General features: G+C 42.6%; 1 protein-coding gene across 1 annotated transcript; it reads right to left on the reverse strand.

Annotated features, from left to right (window-relative positions):
- Positions 1-11,411: 11,411 nt before the first annotated feature.
- LOC145118538 (abscisic-aldehyde oxidase-like) lies at positions 11,412-16,729 on the reverse strand. The gene is made up of 8 exons (XM_079054232.1): positions 16,435-16,729; positions 14,298-15,962; positions 13,986-14,230; positions 13,700-13,909; positions 13,407-13,625; positions 12,257-13,327; positions 11,894-12,182; positions 11,412-11,813 (listed from the first exon to the last, which is right to left on the reverse strand). Exons 1-8 carry the CDS (start codon positions 16,613-16,615, stop codon positions 11,596-11,598), a joined length of 4,098 nt encoding a protein of 1,365 aa, XP_078910358.1. The 5' UTR covers positions 16,616-16,729; the 3' UTR covers positions 11,412-11,595.
- Positions 16,730-19,250: the final 2,521 nt, after the last annotated feature.

The raw sequence follows: 19,250 nt of genomic DNA on the forward strand, positions 1-19,250 counted from the left end.
TGATGCGGTGTGGACGGTAGTATAGGGCCCGTACTACTGAAGACACCGGAGCAGTGCGCACCCTAAGTAAGAATCCATTGGGTACTAAGGAGCAAGTAGGGTGGAGTTATCGGGTGCGAGTATACTCGAGCGAGTCCCTGATATTTATTATGTTGTATTTCAGAGACATCATGGTTGGGACACGCCACACACCAGAGACCAGCGGTACTAGTGATGAGGAGATCCGTAGGATCATTCATGAGGAGGTGGCTGCGGCCATCAGGGCAGAGATACCAGAGATGTTCGGGTCTATCAAGACCACACTGATAGAGACATTTGACGAGAGATACGCTGCTCTTTCTGAGGCTGCGGTTGCTGCGGCCACTGCAGCTATAGCTGCGACTAGGCCGCAGGGTGGTGATGCGTTGCTGTTTCGTGAGTTCAGCAACACAAAACCACCGGAGTTTGATGGGACCCAGGACCCGATTGCAGCGATGAGGTGGATATCAGACATTGAGGGGTGTTTCTTTACTTGCTCATCTCCAGAGCATTTGAGAGTCCGGTTCGCGTTGAACCAGCTTCGCTCGGGAGCGAAGGACTGGTGGAAGTTTGTGACGGCGCACTATTCGCCTACTGAGCTTGTTGCAGTGACCTGGGAGAGGTTCACTGCTATGTTCTGAGAAGAGTACGTTCCCCAGGTGGAGAGGGAGCGTTTGGGCCAGGAGTTTTTGACCCTCAAGCAGGGTACATAGTCTGTTACAGTGATCACCAGGATGTTCCATGAGCGGGCGATGTTCTGCCCAGAGCACGTGTCCTCCGAGCAGGCACGTATGAGCCGATATCTGAGCATTTTGAGGAGGGATATACGAGAGTTCGTGGCGAACTCGACATACCGGACATTTACCGAGCTTCAGGCAAATGCCCGGAAGAGGGAGATAGAGCTGGAGACTTAGGCTAGGGAGGAGGCGGAGTCTCAGGGGAGGGATCGGCGACCGGCACAGTCTCAGCCGGCAGCCAAGCGGGCCAAGCCTGCCGATTCGAGATCAGGGAGCCAGAGGGGCCGCACTTGTGGCAAGTGCGGCAAGAGTCATGACGGAGTGTGCAGAGCAGGGTCTTGCTACAAATGTGGCAAGGAGGGGCATATGGCCAAGGATTGCCCCAAGGGGTTTGCAGTCTGTTTTCACTGCAACCAGACCGGACACCGGAAGGTCGAGTGTCCATAGTTACGAGGGTCAACTCAGGGAGCTTCTCAGGGATCTGCTCCTGCTGCTGTTCGAGCTACAGAGAGTCGGCCGGCGAAGGCTGAGGCACCGAAGGCTCGCGGGAGAGCCTTCCAGTTGACAACGGAGGAGGTCCGCGCAGCACCCGATGTGGTAGCTGGTACATTTCTTGTGTGTTCTGTACCTGCCTTGGTGTTATTTGACTCGGGTGCGAGTCGGTCTTTTGTGTCACTAGCGTTTAGTCAGCACATCAGTACCCAGCGTGAGGCGTTGAGTCGACCTCTACGAGTTTCCATAGCTGACGAGCGAGCGGTGTATGCTACTGATGTGATTCGAGGATGTGTACTCGAGATCTTCGGTGTCGAGTTTCCGATAGATCTGGTCCCGATTGCTATGGGGGACGTATGTGTCATAGTGGGCATGGATTGGTTGAGCCGTTTCAGAGCTGTGATTGACTGTGAGCGACAGTTGATGACGATACGAGACCCCAGTGGGGGAGTACTTACGGTGTACGGCTAGGGTTCCCGTTCTGGGTCAGCATTTTGTTCGGCCGCTAGAGCGAGGCAGAGTATACAGCAGGGCTGTAGTGGGTTTGTGGCTTATGTGGTGGATACGAGAGTAGATGCAGAGAGACCGAGGTCGATCGATGAGGTCCCGATAGTGCGCGAGTTCCCAGATGTTTTCCCCGAGGAGTTGCCGGGTGTGCCTCCCGAGAGGCAGGTAGAGTTCCGTATTGATTTGGTTCCGGGGCAGCGCCTATCGCCAAGGCGCCCTATCGCCTTGCGCCACCAGAGATGCAGGAGTTATCCTCGCAGCTGCAGGAGCTGCTGGGGAAGGGGTTTATACGGCCGAGTAGCTCGCCGTGGGGAGCGCCGATCCTTTTTGTCAAGAAAAAGGATGGTTCACACCGGATGTGCATTGATTACCGGGAGCTGAACAAACTGACGGTCAAGAACCGTTACCCCTTACCGAGGATCGACGATTTATTCGATCAGTTGCATGGAGCGTCTTGGTTTTCCAAGATCGACTTGAGGTCTGGATATCATCAGATGAGAGTACGAGATGAGGATATCCAGAAGACAGCGTTCAGGACTCGTTACGGGCATTACGAGTTCGTGGTGATGCCTTTCGGGCTCACCAATGCACCGGCGGCGTTCATGGATCTCATGAACAGAGTATGCAGACCGATGTTGGACCGTTCGGTGATCGTGTTCATCGATGATATACTGGTGTATTCGAGATCCAGAGAGCAGCATGAGGAGCATTTGAGAGAGTTACTTGGAGTTTTGAGATCGGATAGGCTTTATGCCAAATTCTCCAAGTGTGATTTCTGGTTACGAGAGGTCCAGTTCCTAGGGCACCTCGTTAACCAGAATGGGATATTGGTCGACCCGGCCAAGATTGAGGCGGTTATGAGTTGGGAGGTGCCGAGATCCCCCACCGAGATCAGGAGTTTCTTAGGGTTGGCTGGCTATTATCGGAGATTTATCAGGGATTTCTCCAAGATCGCCGTGCCACTCACCAGGTTGACCTGGAAGGGTGTTGCTTTTTCATGGGGACCAGAGCAGCAGGCCTCCTTCGAGACACTTCGCCAGAGACGGTGCGAAGCCCCAGTGTTAGCCCTTCCGGAGGGGATGGAGGACTTTGTGGTGTATAGTGACGCGTCGATATCGGGGCTGGGAGCGGTGCTGATGCAGAGAGGGCATGTGATAGCATACGCATCGAGGCAGCTGAAGCCTCATGAGACGAGGTATCCCACCCACGATCTGGAGTTGGGGGCTGTAGTGTTCGCCCTCAAGATCTGGCGTCACTATCTGTATGGGGTTCGGTGTACCATATACACGGACCACAAGAGCTTGAAGTACTTGATGGATCAACCCAACCTGAATATGCGCCAGAGGAGATGGTTGGACGTGGTAAAGGATTACGATTGTGAGATCCTGTACCACCCGGGCAAGGCTAACGTTGTAGCCGATGCCCTGAGTCGTAGGGCGGAGAGCGCCCCGATACGGGACGTTTGTATGAGATTGACAGTGATGACTCCGGTGTTGGACACCATACGAGGGGCCCAGGCTGAGGCCGTGAGACCGGAGAACCGCAAGAGAGAGCGGGTTATCGGATATGTATCGGAGTTTGTTACCGATAGCAGAGGGCTTATGACCTTCCAGGGTCGGATCTGGGTGCCATTTGTGGGCGGGGCACGTACCATATTGATGGAGGAGGCACACCGATCGAGGTTTTCGATCCATCCCGGGGCCACTAAGATGTATTTGGACTTGAGAAGAGATTATTGGTGGCCCTGTATGAAGAGGGATGTAGCATGGGTTGTTGAGAGGTGCTTGACCTGTCGCAGGGTTAAGGCCGAGCACCAGAGGCCGCATGGTAAGTTGTAGCCGTTGGAGGTTCCCGAGTGGAAGTGGGAACAGATTACCATGGATTTTATCACCAAATTGCCAAGGACTGCGAGGGGCGTCGATGCAATTTGGGTGATTGTGGACAGGTTGACGAAGAGCGCTCACTTCCTTGCTATCAGTGAGAGCTCCTCCGCTGAGAGGTTGGCAGAGTTGTACGTGAGGGAGGTGGTATCACGGCATGGAGTGCCGATCTCGATCGTCTCAGATCGAGATGTGCGTTTCACTTCCAGATTCTGGAAGAAGTTTCATGAGGAGTTGGGTACGAGGCTACATTTTAGTACCGCATACCACCCCCAGACAGATGGGCAGAGTGAGCGGACGATTCAGACGCTCGAGGACATGCTTCGGGCATGTGTGTTGGATTTCGAAGGGAGTTGGGACACATACTTGCCCTTGGCTGAGTTTTCCTATAACAACAGCCATCATTCGAGCATCGGTATGCCACCCTTTGAGCTGTTGTATGGGAGGAGGTGTCGGACTCCTATTTGCTGGGGTGAGGTCGGGCAGCGTGTGATGGGTAGTACAGAGATAGTACTTCAGACGACTGAGCAGATTCAGCAGGTCAGACAGAGGTTGTTGACCGCTCAGAGCCGCCAGAAGAGTTATGCAGACAGACGTCGCTCGGGGCTTGAATTCCAGGTTGGTGATTTAGTACTCCTGAAGGTATCTCCTTGGAAGGGGGTGATCCGATTCAGGAAGAGGGGTAAGTTGGGACCTCGGTATATTGGTCCTTTCAGGGTGACTGCCAGGGTGGGCAGGGTAGCGTATCGTTTGGAGCTACCTACGGAGTTGATCCAGATTCACGATACCTTCCACGTGTCTCAGTTGAGGAAGTGTATCGCTGATGAGTCGGCAGTGGTTCCGTTAGAGGACATTCAGGTGGATGCGAGCCTGAATTATGTTGAGAGACCGGTTGCGATTGTGGATCGAAGGATCAAGACTTTGAGAAACAAGGAGGTGTCATTGGTTCAAGTCCAGTGGCAACATCGGAAGGGTTCTGAAATGACCTGGGAGCCGGAGTTAGAGATGCGCGAGCAGTATCCAGAGTTATTTGTTGAGTGAGACTTCGAGGGCGAAGTCTAGTTCTAGTGGGGGAGAATTGTAACATCCCGAAATTCAGGTACAACTATTTAGCCCTTCTTTTATTCAAAGTGTCAAGTTAAGCCCTTAAGAGGAATTGGTAGCAAATGAGTACGCTGGGCGTACTCAAGAGTACGCTGCGCGTAGTCATGCGCTTATTTTGGACGCGGACTCGCCTGAGTACGCTGGGCGTACTCAGGGTTACGCTGGGCGTAATGTGTCCAGGTGCAAACCCTAATTTCTGACTTGTGCCCTATATATTGGATGCTAAGGCTCATTTCTCAGCCTCCATAGCAGTGAGTAAAACCCTAAGAGAGAACTTTTCATCGTTCTTAGTGAGTGTGTGTGATTTTGGAGCTAAAAGTGCCTTGGTGTGCTAGTGAAGAAGAAGGAGAGGAGTTTGTGGAGACTAGAGTTTGAAGTGCAAGTTTGGATCTGAGATCTACAGAGGAAGGAGCTGCATTTGGAGGTATAAAGTTCAAAACTTTCCTCTTCATTTGGCTTGTTGCTTCATGGACCATTTTAGGGTTAAAAGTCCCAAAGATGGAGACTTTATGAGCGTAATGTGCTCCATGGACCTAGATCTGTCCCATTTCAGTGGTATTTGTGTTATAGATCCATAAAGTTCCCATCTTGGTCGTGGATATGAGATCATGCTTGAGTATTAGGCTTTCTAGTGTTAGGAAATGGTATATTTTGGGTGTTAGTGACTTGTTCAGCCATGCAAAGGCTTAAAGTCATCGACTTTATGGATTAAGAGGCTTAAAAATGGTCAGATCTAAAAGCTGGACGTGAGTCTTAACTGTTTAAGACCTCAAGAGCTAAGGGACTGAAACTGGGATTTACGCCGGGCGTAATCCCAATACACGCGGCGTACGGGGTGGCGTTCCCCGATTCTGAGAGACTGCCGGGTACGCCCAGCGTACACATCTGGTACGCGCAGCGTAACCCGGAGGGTTGACTTTTGGTTGACTTTTAGGGTTTGGTCTATAGTGGGGCCTTTGAGTTATGAGAGGGGTAAAATGGTCTTTTACCCTTCTGAGAGTACTAAGAGGAGGAATAGTCTAGCCTTGAGAGATGTATTGATTGAGAGTATTTATTTTACATGATTAGGCGGAGGCTAGACCTGATTTTACAGAGTTCGAGCTTTACCGAGTTACCCGAGGTGAGTCTTCTCACTATACTTTACCTAGAGTGGTAATTAGAGCTATGAGACAGAGTATGCTGTATGCTTTTGCATGATGTGATTTCTATGTGTTATATGCTATGTATGTTACAGAGTTTTCAGAGTTAGGACCGGAAGGTCCACAGAGTTAGGGCCAGAGGGCCCACAGAGTTAGGGCTAGAGGGCCCACAGAGTTATGGGACTGGAGGGTCCCACAGAGACACCTTGACCAGAGGGTCATCAGAGTTATAGCCTCGAGTGGCTAATATGTGTTGTGTGTGGTATTTTGGGGAACTCACTAAGCATTTATGCTTACAGTGTTGTGTTATGTGTCTCAGGTACCAGCGAGGATCGCGGGAAGGCGCCGACTTGATCAGTACACACACGGGGATATTTTTATTATGATCTTGGGATATGATGTTATGATTGACTATGTGATACAATGGTGTTTTTATAACGATTATGAATGAAAATGTGTTTTATAAAATGTGAAAAATTGTTTTGAAAATTTGGGTGTTACAGGCAGAGATTGCTGACGGCCCTGAGCCGCCAAAAGAGTTATGCGAACAGGCGACGGTCCGAGCTGGAGTTTCAGGTCGGAGATTTCGTGCTCCTGAAGGTATCCCCATGGAAGGGGGTGATCCGGTTCAGGAAGCGGGGCAAGCTGGGCCCCTGATATATCGGTCCGTTCAGAGTGACCGCCAGAGTGGGTAAGGTAGCATACCAGTTGGAGCTACCCGCGGAGTTGAGTCAGATTCATAACACCTTCCACGTGTCCCAGCTGAGGAAGTGTGTGGCCAATGAGGCGACAATGGTACCGCTAGAAGACATTCAGGTGGATGCGAGCCTGAATTACATTGAGAGGCCGACCGCGATTCTAGATCGAAAGGTGAAGGTTCTGAGGAACAAGGAAGTGCCCTTGGTTCAGGTCCGGTGGCAGCATCGGAAGGGATCCGGTTTGACTTGGGAGCCGGAGTCAGAGATGCGGGAGCAGCATCCTGAGCTATTTGCGGAGCATGACTTCGAGGGCGAAGTCTGATTCTAGTGGGGGATAATTGTAACATCCGGTTTTCCAGGTATATTATTTTCACTATTTAATTTGAGAATCTTGGAGAGACTCGACGAGTTGACGCCTCAACTCGTCGAGTAGGGTCGTGATTTGTGACGTGTATTAATGAATGGACTCGACGAGTCAGTAAGCCGACTCGCCGAGTCAGCACTGTTGATGGAAACCCTAATTTAGCGGGCCTGTGGCCTATATAAAGGCACTTATAGCCTCCCTTTGGCGGCCACACTTCCCTGAGAAACCCTAAACGACCTTGGAGCTCATAGAGTGAGAGAGAGAGAGCTAACTTTGAGATCTTTGGTGCATTTTTGGAAGGGAGAAGAGAGTTTTCAAGCAACGAGTAAAGGAGGGGCATTGGATCTGCTAATACTCGTCCAGGAGCTTCTGTTAAAGGTAGGGATGAGCAAAAGGACCGAACCGGCCGGAACCGGACCCGACCCGGGAACCGGCTTCGGCCAAAATCAAGAACCGAACCGGCCCGACGGTTCTACCGGTTCCCGGTTCCTACCGGTTCTTGTCGTGTCTTCAAATGTTGGAACCGGTCCTTGAAAAATAGCATCATACGGTTCCGGTTTTTGCCGGTTCTACCGGTTCCGGTTATATCGGTTCCGGTTCCTACCGGTTCCCGGTTCCAAAAATCCACAAAAATAACGTCCCGGTCCTGGCCCGACCGGTTCCATCGGGTTCCGGTTCCGGTGCCGGTTCCGGTTCCGACCGGTTCCCCGGTCCATATGCTCATCCCTAGTTAAAGGTATCAAGTTCGAACCTTTCCTTCTGATTAAGTAGATAACATTTTTGGGAGATTAGGGATCCTTTTTGTGTATATTTTGGGACTTGAAAGGTTCGGGGTTCATGAGGAAGCTTGAACTCAAGATCTGGACTGTAGGAGACCCTTAACATCTAAAGGTTCAAGCTTTATTCTGATTTGGTGATGTCCTTGTGAGAAAAACCTTTGTTAAGGCATGATCTTGGCATTTCTTGCCCAAAATGCCATGCATGGACGTAAAGTCTATGACTTTACGTGATATTTGAGCCCTGAGAATGTGGATCTGGAGTTTGAGGTAGTATTCCACCTTAAAATCGTTTGAATGCAAGCTGAGTCTTAATAGACTCGCCGAGTTGATGAGCCGACTCGGCGAGTAGCTTAGGGTTTGTCCCGAGGAGTTGAATCGTGCTCTAGCTCGACGAGTTAGGGGTTAACTCGACGAGCTAGACCTTCCTGAGGTTACTGAGAAACGATGGGACTCGACGAGTCGCACGAGTGCACTCGGCGAGTCTGGTCAATTTTGGACTGTTGACTAGAGTTTAACTTCTGTTGACTGTAAGGTCTGTTCAACTGAGTAGTAAAAGTCAGGGAGGGGTAAAATGGTCTTTTACCCATTTAAGGGGCTAAGAGTGTATGAGAGATCATCGAATAGTGTAATTGAGTGCGAGGGGAGTATTGATTAGAAATATTATCCATGTAATAGGCGGAGGCTAGATCGAGGATTTCGAGCACGAGATTTTACTAGCTAGCTTACGAGGTGAGTCTTCTCACTATACTTTACCTTGAGTGGTATTTATGTGTGACCAGAGGGTCTTATGTGCTTACTTGAGTTGTGCTTTATTTATGTGATATATATTATGATATATTATGCGAGGCTGAGACCGGACCGGAGGGTCCAACGAGCCATGGGACTGGAGGGTCCCAACCAGACCGGACCGGAGGGTTCAACGAACCGTGGGACTAGAGGGTCCCACTGAGACACATAGACTGGAGGGTGTTACAGTGTTATAGCCTCGAGTGGCTAATATGTTGAATGTGGTATTTTGAGGAACTCACTAAGCTTTGTGCTTACCGTGTTATGTGTTATGTGTTTCAGGTAGTTCCGAGGATCGCGAGAAGGCACCAGCATGATTGTACACACTGGCGAGAGATTATTATATGATTCTGGGATTTGATTTTATATGTGCGAAATTGTTGACATTTGAGATACTTATGATTTTGAGAATATAAAACTGAGTTTTATTGTGTTTGAAAATGAAAAATTTGTTTGAAAAATTACGTCGTTACACTTGTCCTCAAGGCTGAGATCACATTGTGTGTTCAAGGTCCATGGAGGTTCGGTTTCGGATTGAAGAAGGAGGAATTTAGGTGGGTTGCACTGTTGACCCGGTTGGTATTTTGCTGGGCAATTGTAGCAAAGACCTTCAGACCGCCGTTTCTGCATCTGGGTGGGGCTTAAACGTTTGATTGGAAGTGTTGGGGGAGGCGGTGGAGGGGTGGGAAATAATGGTTGTTTTGTTGGGGAAGGCTCAAAGGAATCATCGGAAGATGGAAGTTGAGCACGAAGTTTATCTTCTATTAGCTTCGCGAGGCCGTAAGTTTGGTGGAGAGTTTGGGGGCCATGAAGGGCAAGTTCAGCCTAAATATCGGGGCGAAGCCCGGAGAATAAACAATCACGTAATGCTTGTGGAGATAAACCAACGACACAATTACTAATCTTCTCAAATTCCGATTGGTAGGCGGCAACTGTGGAGACTTGCTGGAGCTTGAAAAGTGTAGCTTGGTTGTTCTCGTAGGTAGAAGGACCGAAGAGGGTTTCAAGTGCACGAGTAAATTCAACCCATGTGCCAAGGAGGTTGTTGTTGGACATATGTTTGTACCAACTGAGTACATCACCAGTGAAGTAAAACACGGAAAGGGCAAGTGTTTGGTTTGGTGGGATAACATAATAGGTAAAGTAATTTTCCGCTTGGAACACCCAATCAAGCGGGTTTGATCCGTCAAAGTTGGGGAGATATATTTTTGGTGGGTGTGGGTGAGTATTAGGCGGCGGTGGTGGCGGTGGTGGAGGCGGCGGCCGGTTGTTGTTGGCGGCGAGGAGTTTGACAATGTTGTTCATGGTGTCGGATTGTGCAACAAGATGAGTGGTGATGGTGTCTAGGCGGTGGTTGGTGGCGGTGGCAAGGTGGATCAAAATCTGCAATTAATCATTGAGGGCGGCATTGGGGTTGTCGGGGGTGGCCTTGGGGTTGTCGGAGGTGGAGCCAGACTCAGTTTTTGGAGGCATTGAGACGATGATGAAAGCACCAATTGATACAGCCAAATTATGGATGGCGAGTCCCTTGTACAAATAGATACAAGAGATAGAAGATACGAGATAGATAAACAACTGTTAATTGAGACAATTTTCTGCTATATTATCCAATGCAAATTACAAGGTATTTAAAGGAAAGATTGCAATTAACTAGGAATTGAAAAAGTGGAAGGAAATAGCTAGCATGATATTCCTAAGAAAAGGGAAACGTGGCAACATGCATAATGGAAAAGAAATCATGAGAATTAGTCTACTGTCCAATAGATTGTGTATCACTTCTTGGGTTTGTATCATGGTACCTGTTCGGCCGACTACCGAGTAGCGAGTACTCGGGGAGTTCTCGGATTCGGTATTTCATGTAGAAATATTTGTAGGGAAATTATATATGTCAAAATCATAAGTTAAAACCATAAGTTAATTGAAATATATAACAAAATTAGCTACTTGTGAATACACAAAAACTGAAAAAACACACAATGATCTCACTTCGTGATTAATTACTGAATATGTAAGATATATATGTAGTAATAATCACTTGTGTGTGTGTGTTAAATAATAAATAATTAAGTATATTTTACATATTAATCACCGAGTTGGCCGAGTTTTACAACACTGCTCGCTTCAGTAAGGGGTCGATCGGGGAGTACTCGGATTCTGTAACTCGCCTCGGTAAGGGGGCGAGTAGGGAGTACTCGGCCGAGTAATCGGCCAACTCGATAAGTTTTACAACATTGGTTGCATCTCAGTTGAGCTCTCAAACAAAAGGGCCTCTCTTGCTGACAAACTACTCGAAATGATATGTTCTCAACCTCACAATGATTGCTCTCTTGAAATATATGCACTCATACATACACGTCTCACATGGATGTTGAAGGAGATGGGAGTACCTATTTATAGGCGAACATAGGGATGCCCTAATTCTAATGGGTCGGGCCCATCAATAATTAGGCCCTAAATGGGATTAGCCAATCACAAAATGTTATGCAACTGCTTCTAGAATTTTCGACTTTGAGGGATGTTTATGATCACCTGACATGCACCTAGGCAACACATTATCTATGGATGGGGCGCATTCACCATACACAGAGCACATTCTAGAGGTGTCAGCGCATCCATGGAGTGCATTCATATCACGTAGGAACATTCAGCAACAATGTAGCGAATCTTGGAAGGCCATGAACGCATTTGGCATTAGGCAACGCCTTTACAAGGACAAAAGCACATTTAGGAACCATGAACATTAGTAGATCCCAACAAGTTCTAACTTCATCTACTTCTCGGTTTTGGAGCTCCAAATTAAACTATGCCTCTTACCCAAGATTATTTTACGTTTTATCCTAAATATGTTCAAGAAACATGATTAAAATATAGATTACATTCTAAATCTACCAAACTTTTTACAGATCATGAACAAGAAACATGATTGACACATCGACTTTATTTTAACTTACTTTAATATTTTATCGATGATGATACATATAAATATCGAACAATCTAAAGAGAAACCCATGAATCACAGGAACTAAAACTAACTACTTTGTTGTGTTTATCTCACTAAACCCAAACAACATTGTGAAGAAATGTACCATTTTCATGAACGTGACATCAAGCTCTGAAGGTACAAGTCAACATTATCTAGTCCACACAGTGTCTTCACCACAGGCATGGTAGCAGGAACATCCAACTGAAACATTGAATCAGAACCCTCTAACCCTTTCCATGAACGTACTTGGTTTCTTGCTTCTTTAATGGCAGCTCTAGTTGCACAATGAACAGAAGCTGCAAGAAGTAAAGGTGGCTCTCCAGAAGCTGCATCTCACAACAACAGTAACAATTAGATAAGTTGACCAATCCTTTAAAGAATATGAAACTTCAGTTCTTTAACATACCTTTTGAAGAGAGGACACGTTTTTTATGATGTCCACTGTTTAGTATATGCACATTAAGTTGCTTAGGTATCGTGTCAATTGTGGGTATCTTATATGTCCATGTGCTATCAGCAATCACTAACCCATTAGAGTTTATCGAATATTCTTCAAGCATGAAAAAACCAATTCCTTGAACAAAAGCGCCTTCAACTTGTCCTAAATCCACAGCAGGATTCAAGCTTTGTCCACAATCATATACAATGTCTGCTTGCAAGATTTTCGTTTCTCCAGTTAGAAGATTCACCTCCACCTATTTTTTCCACAACATTAACATTTTTTATTCAAACTATAAAAAACGAATATAATATTGTTCATGGAACTTACCTCACTTACAGCAGCACCATAGTTAATGTATCTCATGGAGTTAAACTCGGGTACAAAAAACGAACTTGCTGATAAATTTACTGATTGCATGTTTGCATGCAGAATGAGGGAATCCCATTTAACAAAACCCATTTGGGGTTCTAATCTTTCTTTCAAACCCACGAGTCTTTCAACTAAAACATTGCAACAAAGTCTAACTGCTTCACAGCTTGCTTCAGATGTAGTGCTTCCAGCTGTAAACCCTCCTTGAACCATACTCAATGTGTCTGCTTGTATGACACGTATCTTCTCCAAAAGCTCATTTCCATCAGCTCCTTCACATTGAATTGCTTTTAGACAATACGCAGTCATCTGTTTCACCTTTGTCCATAGCCCTTGACCTAATTCAATCCCACCTACTTCTACAACAATGGATCCATCCCTTAAAATACTCACTTTTCCAGGTGTCGCCCTTAGTGACACCTCATGCAAAATGGGAACTCGAGAAATACCCTTTTTTCTCCATGTATTACACTTATTAAACTTCTTTATCATTTCGACTCTATCATTGAAATTTGATGATTTCATTAACGTATCCCATATATTTGGCAAAGTATACTCGACAAACTCACCAACACTATCACCTCCATAGAACATTTTCAAGCTATCGAATGTATGAAAATTTTTCTCCCTTACACAACCAACATCAATGGAAACAATAGATGCAACGTGTTCTATCACTGCTTCAGCTATAAAAGATGCTTGAACTTCTCCTGGTGCTCTCATTGCAGATTTACTCGAATGATTTGTTTTACAGATTTTAAAATCGAATGATAAAGCACCCCAGTTGTACTTCTTCAGTGCACCCAACATATTCCATGGCATCACTGGGCTTATATCTGGAGACATTCCAGCATTGATTAATATATCGAGGTGTAAAGCTGTGATTTTTCCATTGGATTTGAAGCCTACAGTGTAGTTTATCTTCATGGGATGTCTTCCTCCTGCCATTATCATATCAGTCTTCCTGTTCACATACGTTCTCACAGGGTGATTTAATTTGTATGCTGCAAGTGCACATGCTGTTGCAACCTATGATCAACATACATAACATAACATTTTCAATACTATCAAAAAACAGATTTGAATTAATAGTTTAATTAATACTCACAGGCATAGCTTTAATAGCTTTTCCACCAAATCCTCCTCCAACTCTTCTTGTAATCACACGAACATTATGTTCAGGAATTCCAAGACACTGTGCAATTACACTTTGTGCAAACTCAGGGACCTGAATGGAACTATACACCACCATGCAGTTATCTTCATCTGGAACAGCTAATGCAGTTTGTGTCTCCATATAGAAATAGTATTGTGATCCAAGTTTGATCTGTATATAACAAATGAGCACTAAAAAAAGAATAATTCTCAAATCTCAACAACTAGTTTGATCATGATCTGTACCTCAGCAGAATGGATTTTATGATCAGCTTCAGCCATTCCCTTTATGAAATCACCAACTTGTGATGGATATATGAACGAAGGGACTTCAAAAAAGCTTGAATTCTCAACAGCCTGTTCAACAGTTAATACGGGTGGTTCTAAGTCTTGAGTGTCATAATCAACCATGGCTGTTTCAGCTGCAATATCTGCATTCTTCTGTGAATCTGCCACCTAAAACTTTGATTTCTTTCAGAATAATGAAGTGAAAGAGAAGATGATGATTTCTTTAAGAGAATTAGTAAAATACCACAAATGCTATACGTTGTCCAGTGCATTCAGTTATCTCATTGGCAAATAAAGGTTCTGGACCGAATAAAGTCTTGGCTCCTATGTTTTCTCCTCCTTTTGGAATATCTTGAAATGAAACAACACCATGTACATCTTTCTTCACTTCAACACCTTTTACCCATGCTAAAGGATTTGTGCTGTAGATGAATGCTCCATGAAGGCAGTTTAATGGTGAAGGAATGTCATCCACAAATACAGCTTCACCTGTATATGATGATAAGTTAAATCCAATTAACAAGAATAGTTGTTGATTGAGTGAATAATAACAAACCAGAAGCTTGGATTGAAGCACCCGTTTTTATAATCGGTTCACCAACAGGATAATGTTCATGGCAAGATTCCAACACCTGCTTTGAAGATGACAACAATGTTCTTTTTTCATCATAATGATCAAATCTCACCCTTGAACCATTTATATATAAGGCATCAGAATCAAGTAAAGGAAAGAGAAACTCAAAGAGAAAACTAGAAGCCAAGCTTGATCGATAAGCAGAATGTGATGTGTCATCTTCTGGTTGGATATTAGCTCTTAGTAACTTGAGAGATTCAGACAACAAACCAATACTCAATGCTTTTCCAAGAAGATAACTTTCAACTGTGTTTGCTCTTATTGTATGCTTACTCCCAAAAGCACCAAAAGCTAACCGGATGTTGTTAATTACATAATTGCCACTTTTATAAGGAGAAATTTCAGCCAAGAAAGCAGCATTTAAATAAGCTAAGGAATTCCCAAGAGGACGTGGAGAAGCGCGATAAGTTTCAAATAATAATTTAGTGTCACATTTGTCTGAGTTATAACCGTTTTTATTTGGTTTCATGAAAGGAATATGAACACTCAAAAGCAAAGTTCTTGAATCTAAAGCAGGATGTGCTAGAAACTCTTCTAATGTAAAAACTTTTTTTATCCCATTCATGATTGTAACTTCTGATTTCACAGCAACAAGTAAAGTGGCAATATCTGAAGGAAATCCATGCCTTTGAGCCATTACCAAATTTCCACCTATAGTTGCTGAATTCCTAACAGATTCAGAAGCAATTTTCTCCAAATGAGAAGCAATTTTCTGGAACACCATGTCCCCTTCTGAAAAGTCATCATCTGAGAAATCATCATCATCATCTCTTTCTTCTTTCAAGGTAAAGATGAGTTTAGAGATTGAAACAGTTGCTCCAACTTTAATCTGTGAGTCTGTTCTTTTGATTGTAGAAAGCTCAGGGATAAATCTAAGATCAATGTACTTGTCATATTGGTCCACTTCTTTATAGTAACCTATACCTGTGTTACCAGCTACCAACTTTACCATTTTACCCTTTTCAGCTAAACTAGATACCAATAAGCTATTTAGCTCCTTCATAGAAACTGGAGTATACCAAGATCTTTTCTGATATTTCAAATGCATAGGGGACTTGGATTCGTTTTTCAAAAACTCGGGATACGTACAAATTTTTTTTGGATCATAAAAGGGTAGTTTATGAAGTTTGGAATCTGGAGTTTCATCCTTTTTCCAGAATGAATTAAGCCCTAAATCTTCCATATCAACATCACATGCGAAACTTTTACAGACATCAGCAATAGATCGATAACCAGTGCATCTGCAAAGATTTCCAGAAATTGACTTTTCAGCTTCTGAGGAAGTAAGTTTGGAGGATCCAAGAGGGGGTTGTGGATGATCGTTTTTTTCTGAATTGACAAGTGCTGAGAAGAGTGAAACACACATTCCTGGAGTACAAAAGCCACATTGAGATGCATGAAAACCAGCAAAACGTTGATGAATGGAATGGAATCCATCTTTGCTATTCCCAAGTCCTTCGGTTGTAGTGATTGAACACCCGTTTATACTGCAAACAAGTGTAAGACATGAACTCACTGTATAATCTTCGACTTGTTTGAGGTTGGAGTCAAACTTCGACAGTAGAACATTACAAGCACCACAACCACCTACAATCGTGAAACTCGTAATATGCAAAAGGTTCGAATTGATGGAAAAACGAGTTAAAATTCGCAAACATCTTTGTTTAACTATCTAAGTTGACTTCAAAGAAATGTCTTTCTAAGGTCCATTTGCGAATCAATTATTCCACAAAACTTGACTATGTTCCAAGCGAAAGATAATTCATTCTCTTTTCTTGATCACTCAACTTCATTCATATAATAATATATTCGTCAAGTATAAAAAATTCGCCATCAGAATAGAGATTTATAGGTACTAATTTTTTGTCAACGAATAGATGCAACCTCATGTTCCACCCATATGAACAAACATCCAATTTAACCCATAAACAGAATCTTTATAAATTGATATATACCAAACCACCAAGAAAAGCACACACACACACACATTAACAGAACGAATTAATCAGTAGACAAACAATCTACAAACTTACAAACAGAGAGTTAGTTAAAACCAAACCTTCACCGCAACCAAGCTTAACACTCTTGAAACGAGTATGAGAACGCAAGAACTGAAGCAGAGTGGTTGAAGGATCGATGCTCGATAGCTCAAAGCGCTCTCCATTCACAGCGAAAACCAATCTTCGATTTTGTGGTTCCTTTGTTTCTGTGGAAGTAAGTTGAAGTTGGGTATCTTCCATTTTTGTTATAGCGGTGGAGGTAAGCAAATTTATCTACGGAAAGCGAGGAGTGGAAGTGTGGGAACTGTTGGAAGTTGGAAGTGTTGATCTATTACTACCTAAAGTCATCGTTTTTTGCGAATCTTGTAGTTACAAAAGGCCATATATGCCGTCAGATAAAATATATCGGGAATAAAATGAGCTTTTAAAATATTATAATACATATTTATAATCAAATAAGAAATGCTATTATTAAATAAAAAACTGATCATCACCAAGTTAATATGTAAGGTAACCAAAAGTTTAATTTCATCATAGAACTTTAACATTAATTAAAAAAAAAGTTCTTTTTAAAATACATATTAATTTAAAAACTTAAATTACCATTTAAATATTCATGTTTTAAGTTGTCTTTTAATCGTCTGTATAAAGACCTAAACAACCAAACAGTCGAGGCCGTGGTGGTCATAAGCATCAATAACCCCGAACACCTCATAACGATTATCTCATGTAAGATGTCGTGAATAAAACCTGAAAAATCAGTCATAAATATTGAATGTGTATAAAAACAACAAATATTTATTTTGAAACAACAAATATAATTACTAAATATGTACAAAGTGAAAAATATATTACCCTATTAAGTCATTTTTCCTTGCTTACCTAAAGTATTTGATCATAATGATTAAATGTATACAGTTTAAACAAGTTGAAGAGGTAAATGTGGACGAAAAAAACTCAGTGACTAAATATGTATAAATCAAAAAGTATATTACATTTTTAAGTCGTTATCCCTTGTTTTTACAATAAAGTGGATATTACCATCAACATATAATATTATTTTTTATTGAAAGAAAAATACACACATTCCTTACACTATTTATAAGCTACATCTTTTGTTTCAAATAAAACTTGAACAATTAATTTATAACTGAATAACATATTTCCAATAAGATCGGGTACTGTTACGCTACAAACATTTAGGATGTCGTAAGTATAACCTTAAAAACCAATCATAAATGTTGAATGTGTTAAAAACCAATAAGGACTTTTTTTGCAACAAAAAATATAAAGAATAAATGTGTACAAAGAAAGAAATATATTACCCTATTAAGTCATTTTTCATAGCTTACCTAGAGTAGCTGGTCATATGGACTGAATGTGTCTAGTTTAAAATAAGTTGAATGGGTAAATGTGGGAAAAAAAATTTAGTAACCAAATATATACAAATCAAAAAGTATATTATCCTTTTAAGTCATTATCCCTTGTTTTTACAATAAGTGGACATTACTATTCACAACGTATTATATTATTTTTTGTAGAAAGGAAAATGCACACATTCCTTACACTATTTATAAACTACACATTTTGTTTCAAATGAGAATTGACACTTAATTTATAACTGAAAACATATTTCCAATAAAATTTGGTACTACTAGGTTACAAACCTTTTGGTGTATAACGGTACAAGATTATTTTTATTGGTATGAATAGTGCATCATTAAATATGAAGACCATTATTCTTTAATATAGAAATAAGATAAAACTGCAAAAAAAAAAAAAAAAAAAAAAGTCCAGGTGGTTTGCATTTTTTTCGGGTTATGCTCCAAACCTAAACAAATTTGGATAAATGGTCCTTTTGAACATCTTTCATTGTGGATCTGGTCCTCCGAATTTACTCTCGTTATATTCATGTTGTTCTCCCTCACATGCCCTCTATATGAGAGAAAATCTATCATTTTCTATTAGGGATATTGTTACCGTATTAGCACGATAAACAATATTAGACTCCCCTTATTATCTTATTTACAATCTCTAACATATTGTCAGTCTCTTCACATACATTTTTTCTTCTCTAAGCTTACATATGCAAAAACCCTCATTTCTTACCCAAAAACCTTAATCCAAGCAATAAAGACAACCAATTTCATACATTTCAAGTCCAAATGATGTACGTAATGTGGAAGCTCAGACCAAAATATAAATTTAACCATCATTTTCATCTATTGTATATTGTACATGGTACACCCATGTTGTTTAGCATAGAGCTACACGACGGTAGGAAGTTTACTAAGTTACCAGAAATTAATACACTAGAGGTGAAATATGTTATGTGGATTTAGTGGACATAAATGAGTTCTTAGTATATAAACTTAATGCTATAATGCTTTAACTTGGTTACCCAACCCCACAAATGAATAAACTTGGTTTCTCTGTTACCTTAGTGATATAATATCATTTAAGGTTGCTAATGGTGACTTTCAATTTGGTCTGGAGATTTGGGAAATGATCAATATGTTTTAAATTTGTCTTAATACATTCCACATAACAAGTTGATTACAGTTCACACAGAACATGGGAAAAATTTTACTCACTTACTTCATGTCTCCAAATGCAAAGGGTAAAGTTGTCTTTGATGAATTACCTGAAGATGATGTCCAAGATGCATAATTTCATGTTAAACATCCATTAGAAAATGCAAATATGAACCTTGATAAGAAAAAGGCTATTTGTAACTACATGTATTTGATACTTTGTAGCAGGAATTGATGTATTGTCACAAAATTAGAGAATAAGTAGAATGAAGAAGTCAAAAAGATGTGAAGGTTCTTGTAGCAAGAGTCTAAATGTAGACGACTTTGTTAAGCAAGTGGCG

This window comes from Lactuca virosa, chromosome 6, assembly GCF_052849685.1.
Source record: "Lactuca virosa cultivar CGN04683 chromosome 6, Lactuca_virosa_CGN04683_v6, whole genome shotgun sequence".
NCBI lineage: Eukaryota > Viridiplantae > Streptophyta > Magnoliopsida > Asterales > Asteraceae > Lactuca > Lactuca virosa.